Source organism: Saccostrea cucullata, unplaced genomic scaffold (assembly GCF_032062105.1).
Source record: "Saccostrea cucullata isolate Sc308-1 unplaced genomic scaffold, CSIRO_AGI_Scuc_v1 ctg754, whole genome shotgun sequence".
NCBI classification, from domain to species: Eukaryota; Metazoa; Mollusca; class Bivalvia; order Ostreida; family Ostreidae; genus Saccostrea; species Saccostrea cuccullata.
Window position 1 is genome coordinate 60,380 of NW_026927699.1, and position 9,720 is coordinate 70,099.

Here is a 9,720-nt window from a genome sequence, read left to right on the forward strand (position 1 = left end):
AATCACTTCCGTATAAAACATACAATTTGGTTTTCTTTTTTATAATTCGGTTAAATATTGGCATATACGTTGTCAGTATTCAGAAAATCACTTACAGCCTTGTAACAGAACTCATATTCTACCTGAAATAGGAGGAGAAAAAAAAAATTAATAGTTAAAATAAATTAGTATTTAAGAACAAAAAATATCAAATAAAAATTTCTTTGCTGTTGTAAACATTGCGAGTTACAAATGTCGTGTTTTACATAAATAAAACATGTTTTAATACAGCATTAGAATACATTATTTTCTTGATGCAACACTTATGTTTTTCAATCAACTATTTTGTTTGTTTAAGGTCATTTGGAAAAAAAACCCACACACAAAATGGAACAGAAAGTAACTACCTTGGTAGAAATCATTTCTGGTCTGCAACATTGTAATTGCTGAACAATGGTACAGATATCTACTTCGTTGTCCTGAAGTAGCTCTTCTATTGCGTTATATACAGCGATAAATATACCACAACATGTTGCACCATCTCTGTATTAAGACCAAATTTACACGTATGTACATAGGGTAAAGCAAGAACTGTAACACACACATTTTCAATGGAGCACCAGTTTGGATCAACGACAATCATAAAGAAAAATTTATATATCTTTTTCCGATAAAATATTTTCCAGTATGAACAGTTTGAACTTTCTTGGTCATTTTTTTTTAATCAAGATTATTTGATTTTATATAAAATAGTAAATTATTAAGTTAGGACAGGGTTCTTAATGTTTGGTTAGTTGGGAACATATTGAACTTTCTTGGTCATTTTTTTTTAATTTGAAAAGTATTAGGCAGATACAGTTGAAATCAAAAGGAATTGACTATTAAAGTGTTTAATTCACAGTTTTCTGAAAGGTAATTTACCATGCAGCTTATTATTTCCAATATATTTGTTTTACTTATGACGCTGAATTGCAACAGATACATAGAAACATACATGGATATTAAGGTCACCGGTCCATCTGGTGTGCATTTTCGGTCAAGACAGAACTGTTTTATTAAGTTTATCAACGTGGAGGTATCAGCCGGAAGAACATCATCGACGTTCCAATCAAGACATTCATATAGATGGACGGTATGAAAAGTTTTCTCCTTTAAAACAGAAAATTTTTTTATAAAACACTTAATATATATAATATTAACTTTTTCAAATAAATACCATCGATCTTAAATTTTAAAATTGTATTCTTTAAGAGTAACAACAAACTATTTTACAAATTGTATTATGAACATTTTGAGGTATTTTGTGTGCACAAGAAAAATTTCAAGTTGAGAAAAAAAAATAGTTATCTTAATACGGTATACCTTCTTCTCTTTTATCTTAAGAGTTGTCTTTCGTATTTCAGTGTTCAAAATTGACTGCGTAATTTTGATAATTTCATACGGACCCAGCTTGAAATTCTTTATTTCCTCATGAACCCAATCTTTTATCTATGCAGAGAAATTGTTATATATAAAACTCCATTTTTGTGACTTGTGGATAATTAAAAATGATGCAAGACAATTTAATCACTTTTAATCATTATTTATCTGTTATTTGAAATGCCCTTCGAACTTGATACTTAAATTTTCATGAATTATATTTACATCTTTCTGGATGGTTTTGCTTCTTTTATTTTCTTTAACGCTTAAGGTTCTAGTCTTAGTCTTGCCCATGCATTGGATTTAAAATAATAAAAACACACGTCTTATTAACATTGTCAAACAATGAATGTTCCTAAATATATAACAATTAGATATACATGTATTGTAATGCGCAAAATCAGGGTTATATGACGTACTAATTGCTTTACCTCGCTGATACCAGACAAAGGATTCAAAGATACAAGGAAATGCGACTCCTGATCAACAAGCAATCGTGCTAAATCAATGGCAGCACCAGCAGCAGGAAATTGCGCAGAGATAAACTCACACGGTCGAGTGAAAGACTACATGCCAAAAAATTACAATCATACTTATTTTTCCTTTCTCAACAGGTTTTCACACAGGAATTGTACTAGTCTTGCTTTTTAACAATTGAACAATATATTTAAAATTTTGATAAGAATATCTTATGATATTTTTAGACATGTAAAGGTTATAGTTTCAATGAAAATGTAAATTAAAACAAACCGACAAAGTCACTGCATTGTAATAAGAGTCTCTACCCCGTACGTAGGACGTCAAATACACCAAGTGGTGGTCAACTATGTGATAATAAAGGTTAGAGTTTAGGTCATAATTGCAGTATTATAAAATTAAATGCATTTTCTGTGAAATATGCCTTTTGAAACATTAAGCTATTGCTAATTACAGAAATAGGTTTTTCGTTTAAAATATTCAACTGTCTACGTATATAAAAGTACCTGGTAAAACGGATTTTGTAGAGTTCAGTGAGAGATACTTCTTTCCCATTTTAAAATCGTCTACACAATATTCTGGTTTTAAACTCGAAAGTCTCTACAATAACAGACATGATCAAATTGAATCAATTAGCTAAAACCTAAAGCCATTTTAAGATTAGAAAGTAACACATAAGGAAAATAACAACAGAAAAATCAAATTTACGTTGAATTCATCTGCTATTCTTTTCCTTGTTTCTCGTGCGCTGCTATCGCTATAGCATTTTATAAAGTCTTCACGTTTGACGAACCCTCCTTTTCTTCTGAAGAACTCGAACAAAGCCTTATACAGAAAGATGAACTGATCCTGAAAATCAGCAGGAGTTGTCTCACAAGAAAAGTTTAAAAAGCTTCTAAGTCGTTAAATTCAAATTTGAAGCAAGAGGCCCATGGGTCACATTGCTCACCTGAGTAGAATGGCTAGGGGAAAAGTTAAAAAAAATTGTTCAATAATGAATTTCCCTATGTATATCTATATAAAATTTTAATCGTGTATTGTAGCCCCACCCTTTCTCTACGGGTCATGATTTAAACAAACATGAACCTACATTACCTGAGGATGCTTCCATACAATGTATAAGTTTCATCTTTCCTGGCTCTGTGGATCTTGTGAAATATATTTTTAAGGGATGCCATTATTTTACACTAATACTTAATAATATCCCCATGAAAGAGGGTGTGGCCTTTCATTTGGAGAAAAAAAAACTTGAATTTTTTTCACCCAATGATACTTTGTGGCAAGTTTGATTGTACTTGTAATTTGACTAGTGTTTCTTGAGAAGAAGTCGAAAAAGTTAAATTTTACAGATGATTATTTTCTTAATTTTGTCTCATTTTAAAAGTAATGTCCATGCAATGATTTAAGACATATTGAGCAAGTACAGTGTTTGATTGAAAAATATGCCAACTTACTACATTTTGAATCATTGTCATCCTGTCTTTACGCATGGCCTTGATATACTCAATGACATTGACCTTGTCCGTAGCACTTCCGCATCTAGTGAGAACGTCAAAGGCAATAAATGTCCCAGTTCGACCAACCCCCGCACTGCAAAACATTACACAATTTTTCATTAATGATTTGAAGATAAAAGACAGTATTCAATCTTAAAAGCCATTTCAATCCAAACGAAGCCGGTTTTTTTAAATGAAGATAACAGTTTTTTTCTGGCTTAAACCACTCATGTTTTTTTTTTTTTATCTAAAAGCAATGTAATTCTCTTTGCAATTATACATAAGAAAGAATTTCTCTTCCTCACCTGCAGTGTACGATAATCGGATGCAGAACTGGCTTCATTTTGTGTCTAAAGTGTCTATGAAAAACGACAAAATTCAATGGATTTGGAGTTCCATGATCTGACCATTGGGTGTAATGAAACTGCACGACCGTCCTTGACCCACTGACCTAAAAAAATAATTCATGTATATTTCTTATAAAATTCGTATTTGCAAGGTGAAAATGTAATCATATAAAATCCAGCACTTATAAACTTACACACTTCTTCCGCAAAGTCATTCTCCTAATCACAAAATGTGCATACATCGTCTCTTCCTCTACTCTTATGGAATAAAGGCCTAAGTCTAACCCCTCTCCCTTATTTGGCCAATATTGATGACATTTAATCTGAAAAGAAAATTCTCAAATGTTAAAGTGTCTATTTCTTCAGTAAAAAAAATGTTATTTGTGTTCTGGACAATAGGTTTCTTAATATAACATTGTGAATATTATAGTTTAAATTATTTACTTATTAAGTAACAAATGTCATTAACAATTACACCCTCTCATAAAAATACCTTCGAATAATCCTGCTGCTAAATACTATTCTTAATTTTGTTTTTACCATCAGCATCTTTAAAATATTTACAATTCAAATAAATAACTTCTTATTTTGTAAACAGAAAAGAAACCCTGATTTTAATGGAATTGAATGATTTTTTTTTTTTCGTGTGAGATTTATGTTTCGAAAATCGCACAGACTTGTACCCAGCCATTATTAGTGAATTTGCAAATGTTATTCTTTTATAAGCATCAGTAGTCTGTTATGATAAATGAGCACCGTTGAACCTTCCTCGAGATTTGTTAACATGATAACGTATTCTACATTCTCCTGCCAGATCATTCTCCAGTGGTCAATCAATGTGTTTTCTTTCGGTCCTAAGAAATTATAGTATTAATTATGAACTGACTATTATATAAAACAAGTGAACAAACAATCTTAAACAATAACTTTCAAATTTTCAAACTTATCTCAAGTAAAGGAATCAAACAAGTCATTCAATCTTTGTATTATTTTACATACCTTTTTAAAATTATTTAGAGAAATAAAAATATTTTCCTACCCTGGCAGGCAATATACTCATTTTTTCCTTCTATGTTCTTAAAAAAAAAATAAAAAAAATTATTTAAAACATTCTAGAAATAGTCTAACTAATTTTGAGGTTTTAATTTTCACGTTAAATTATATGCTACATGTACATATTTACCTTGATAAAGTTTGCATTTATATAATCCGAGGTAATGCCATTTTCAAGTGATAATTTCACTCTTGAATGATCATCTTAAAAAAAATAAAGAAAACAATTTTTATTTAATACAATTTAATTAAAAAAAAAGCAGCCTTATTAACCATCTTGTTTTCGGTTTAGTTATTTGATTTTCTCTTGTTTTCCTTTTTTCAGACTAAATATTGCGTTAATCTCCGTTATGAATGAATAATGCCAGATTGATAAAGCGAATGACAGGTATACAGATAGATGAAGAGATACGTTTAGATTCTTACAAGGAAAGGTCGTTTTAAATCTGTTTTTAATCAAGTTTTCTTCTAATTTTGCAGTGGTACAGTCGAATCTTTCCCCACATGGAAGACACTGCAAAAATATCAAGAGTTTTGATATTGTTAACATAGGATTGCATTTAATAAAAAAAGACTTATTGCAAAACATAACAAAAACATAAAATTATCTTCCTTGAATAATGTTTACATTAACAGTAGCATAGTGGTAGAGCGTATGCTTCGCGATCGGGAGGCCCGGTTTCGATTCTCGTTCGCGGCGCCGCGTCATACCTACCGGTAAGACGTAAACATAGGTGGTGACTGTTCCTTCGCCAAGCGCTCAGCATTAGAAGTGAAAGTTACGGATCTTTTGGATATGACCTTTAAAACTTAGGTCTAGTGTCACGGTAGGCGCTGGCACGATAAGGAACCCTCACTGCTCATTGGCCGAATGCAGGACTAAATTTGAGGCATTTCACCACAGTACAGTGAAGTCTCTATATGAGCGAAAAATTCTTGAAAGGGACGTTTAATAATAAACAATCTATCAATCAACTTTAATATTTAATATTTTGCAAGTTATTTTAAAAACCTTGAACTCCTTTTTAAAACCTTCGTTTTCGTTGAATTCCTTTTCTTTTATTTTGCTGAGGAGGTTAGTTACAGCAGTGTCATTAGTTACTGTCAGATTATTGTAGTAAACTGTCTCTTCTTGGTTTTCTGTTTGTGGTTCTTCGTCAGAATCTTGTAATATCACAGACACCATACCTTCCTTGTTAATCATTTTATTTATATCTAAAACACAGCAAAGCCAAGAATGAAACAAAATCAAAATAAAAAGCACGTCTTACATGTAGTACAAAACAAGAATCTGCCTTGACTTATTATCATATAATTATTATATTTGTCATTCTCATTATTTCATGAATTTCAGAATATCAAAAGAATGTTTTAATAGTGCACGTACAAGATTTTTACATACCTAAGGCACTTTGTGTCATAGCCTTGTATGAAAAACTGTCTGTTGGCATTTCCTTTTTTCTTTTGGCTCTGAAATTTAATGTTCTTCAATATAAACAATTCCAGCATATGCTTTACGTGTTATATACTTATTTTCTTTCCTCAGATATTGAGTTAAGATGTTCAAAATGTTAAAATGCCGTTTTCGTTTCCAATTTATAAATAACCTGAGTAGCAACTGGACAACTAATACTTACCTACAGATGACAACTGAGACTGAGGTAACTATAAGTAACAGAAGCCCTCCTATTCCAATCCCAGTATAGACTAGCATGTTGGTTACATTGTGATCACTTTTAATTACTTCTGAAATAAAAGCATAAATTGCTTTCATACGAATGTAAATAATGAGTACCTAAACCAACTTTTATTTAAAGTAATCAAATTTTAACAATTGAATAATCATGCAAAAATAAGTCATGAATTACCGAGTTTTGTAGTATTCTTTCTAACTGTAAAGATAATTGTGAATTATTATTCAATAATATCAGTTATGACGACTCAATTAAGTAAACAATGTTGGATACTAAGCGAAAGAATTGTAAAATGCATCGGTGTATCGAGTAGTTTATTTACATTTTACTTGTAACCTTAATGATTGGTGTGCAAGCTTCCATAAGTGTATGACAGTTTTGTTTGAAATAAAACCTGTGAGGCATAAAATGAAATCTTAACAAGTAAAAGAGATGAGGAAAGGGACGCTTTAAAATATCTCAATGATTTGATGATATATATTCCAGAAAAAAAGTTGTATAAAACGTCGAAATTATAGAATCATTCTGTAAAATTCACATTATAATTAACAAAATATATTATTTCATTAGCTAGTAAACAGACACAGTAAAGAGTGTAAGACTGTAAAGTAAACAATATTATAATTTTTTAGCGATGTAGCTTTACGTTATGGTACAGTGTAAATTGCTCAAAGTAATAAGAGAATGTTAACGTATAATTCTAGAAATAAACTTCCAAATTTGAAACAGATTTGCTTGACTTAGTGATATCTTTTATTTCAAGTTCCCTAGGATAATGCATACAAACATATAAATGAAATTATTTATTGTTCCTTGGTATCCCTTAGAAGACGTATTATTTATTGATAAGTCACAGTATTTGTTATCTTTTCTTCCCATCTAGACTCTTTCAAATAAAAAGTGTTTTAAATGAAAGCTAGACTTACATAGATGTACTTACAACGGGGCATAAACGGTACCCACTGGCAATATGTAACTTTTAAAAAGTGCATGAACACACTTTTTTTTTTTAATAAACTGTGCCTTGTTTTGTTGAAACAATAAAAAAAGTAATTAACATACATAATTTTTAAATATATGACAAATGATTGTATTAATTATTATACAAATATATAATTATGTATAAAAATGTTTCATGTAAAAAGAAAAACCCAAGATAAAACATAAAATAATTACCTTCACATTTATTCCCTTCAAAAGTTTCTTCGCAGCCATAAACACAAATTCCATTTTCAGGATTGCAGTTTTTATTACGACATTGCTCATTACACTCTTCGGTGCAGTTTTCTCCCCAAAATCCCTTTACGCAACCTAAGTAAATAATCAAAAAGATATACAACTACATCTGCTTTGAAAGCGTAAGTTGTGATAATCCTAGCCGTCATGTTGTTTGTTCAAATGTGGCAAGGGATCGAGTTACTGTTTGAAATTAAGAAACGTTTATTAAATCGTGAAATTTCCATGAATCCCAGGGGCTTGGAAATGGGAGGATTGCATGGATACAGATACAAACCAAATCAATTTATTAGGCAGTGTTGAATCACTGTGACTTGTTTGTGGTTATTTTTTATTATGCTTGATATAAATGTGCCTATGTGGCTTCATTAAATTACACAGCAATAACTCGCACAAAACCTTAAAAAAAATTAAGTCTCCCTGCTCATTACAATAATAATTAAGGACAGATGATACAAACATTTTTATCTTTGGAGGAGACTTAATATCATGTCTCAAGTTTAGAATGGTGGATAATTCTTAGAATTTTTTCTCCAAAAAACTGCAAAATGAAATAGACTTGGAAAATTTTAGTAATATTTCAATAAAATACAAAAATGGATAAAACACACTCAGTAAAAGTTAACAGATGAAAATAAATTTTAAAAAGTGTAAGATAATCTTTAGAAAAGTATACCAAGCCAGGTGAATCTTATCAGGAAAAGCAGAATGGTAAAAATTATCTTGAATTGTAACGTGCAAGGGAGGTCACTGCCTGTGAACCCCCGCAGGCTCGTACCCGTGATAAAAACGGATAGCCTTGAGATGCTACAAATATGTACAATGCGCAGTCTTAATCACTTGGTACTGCGTTATATAAAGTCTTTACTGGTAGCGAACAAGTGACACTGGCAGGGAAGTCCACACACCAGCGCACTTCCACAAGAGACAAGCAGGGATGACCGCACACTTGCCCTTGCGCAGTGACAAGCAGGGATGACCACACACTTGACACTAATACGGTTCTAGCCTAGAGACACTGGCAGGGATTTCCGCACACCAATGCTCTACCACAAGATGCAGGCAGGGATGTCCACACACCTGATCTTGCGCAGCAACAAGCAGGGATGTCCGCACACTTGCTACTTTAAGATGCCAATCACAGAGCAGGGATGACCACACACTCTGTCAAGTAATAAGCAGGGATGACCACACACTTACTACTTAAAACAGTACAATATAAGCAGGGAAGTCCGCACACTTATATGTACACACACAGGTTTGTCAAGTTTTACCTCTAGAACCGACCTCGCAATCCTCGCCAGTAAAAATCCTATATATCCTAACACCATCTAAAATACTTAGTGATTATTTATTTACAAAGTAATTAAAACACGAATCAAGCTTCCAATCAACCAATCTTTAGTAATCCAACTAGTGTAACATACAAAGATTATTATTGATAACTTTAATTCAAATTCAACACTAATTAAGTATTTATTTAAGCACATATATAATTAGTTATTAAAATGACAAGGGCAATAACTTTCGCTATAATGAAAATATAGAAAACGGCTTTCCGTTTCATCACCCCCACCCCAGCTTTATGCGTCCTCGCATAAAAAAAAACACAACTGCATTTTTAAGAATCGAACAAATGCTATTTACAAAAACAAATATCTACACTGTATTCCCCATTCTGCAAAATAAAATATGTAAAAATATTCTACTCAACAGAATAGTAATTACAGTATCACATTTACCATTGCACAAAACAAAATGTTATATTTTGTTTAACCCAATGGTAAACAGAACCAATCAGGTTCACTTGCTGGCCCAGGTGCCTTTCATTTCTTTGAATTCCCTCTGCAAAGTCTCAAACTTTGCGCTTAATTCTTCGAGCATCGAGACAGTTCTTCCTTCCGCGGATTCAACGGTAGTTGGGCGCGCATAGTTCTTTTTCCCAGCTCTGTTGTAAGCTTCTAATTCCACAGCCAATTGAACAGCTTCATTAAGATGCTTAGGACGCGCCTGCTTTAT

General features: G+C 31.8%; 1 protein-coding gene across 1 annotated transcript; it reads right to left on the reverse strand.

Annotated features, from left to right (window-relative positions):
* Positions 1-4,557, reverse strand: LOC134275283 (receptor-type tyrosine-protein phosphatase epsilon-like). The gene is made up of 12 exons (XM_062757559.1): positions 4,475-4,557; positions 3,913-4,041; positions 3,677-3,822; positions 3,330-3,465; positions 2,584-2,724; positions 2,382-2,475; positions 2,149-2,222; positions 1,830-1,964; positions 1,342-1,467; positions 974-1,128; positions 387-522; positions 1-122 (listed from the first exon to the last, which is right to left on the reverse strand). The coding sequence occupies exons 1-12, from the start codon at positions 4,535-4,537 to the stop codon at positions 51-53; spliced, it is 1,407 nt and encodes a 468-aa protein (XP_062613543.1). The 5' UTR covers positions 4,538-4,557; the 3' UTR covers positions 1-50.
* Positions 4,558-9,720: the final 5,163 nt, after the last annotated feature.

Coding starts and splice junctions, on each gene's coding strand:
- LOC134275283 (XM_062757559.1), bottom strand. CDS start 4,537: ATGATCTGGCAGGAGAATGTAGAATACGTTATCATGTTAACAAATCTC. Junction 3,466..3,676: donor CCGATTATCGTACACTGCAG/GTGAGGAAGAGA, acceptor AATGTTTTGCAG/TGCGGGGGTTGGTCGAACTG. Junction 1,129..1,341: donor TTAAGATAAAAGAGAAGAAG/GTATACCGTATT, acceptor TCTGTTTTAAAG/GAGAAAACTTTTCATACCGT.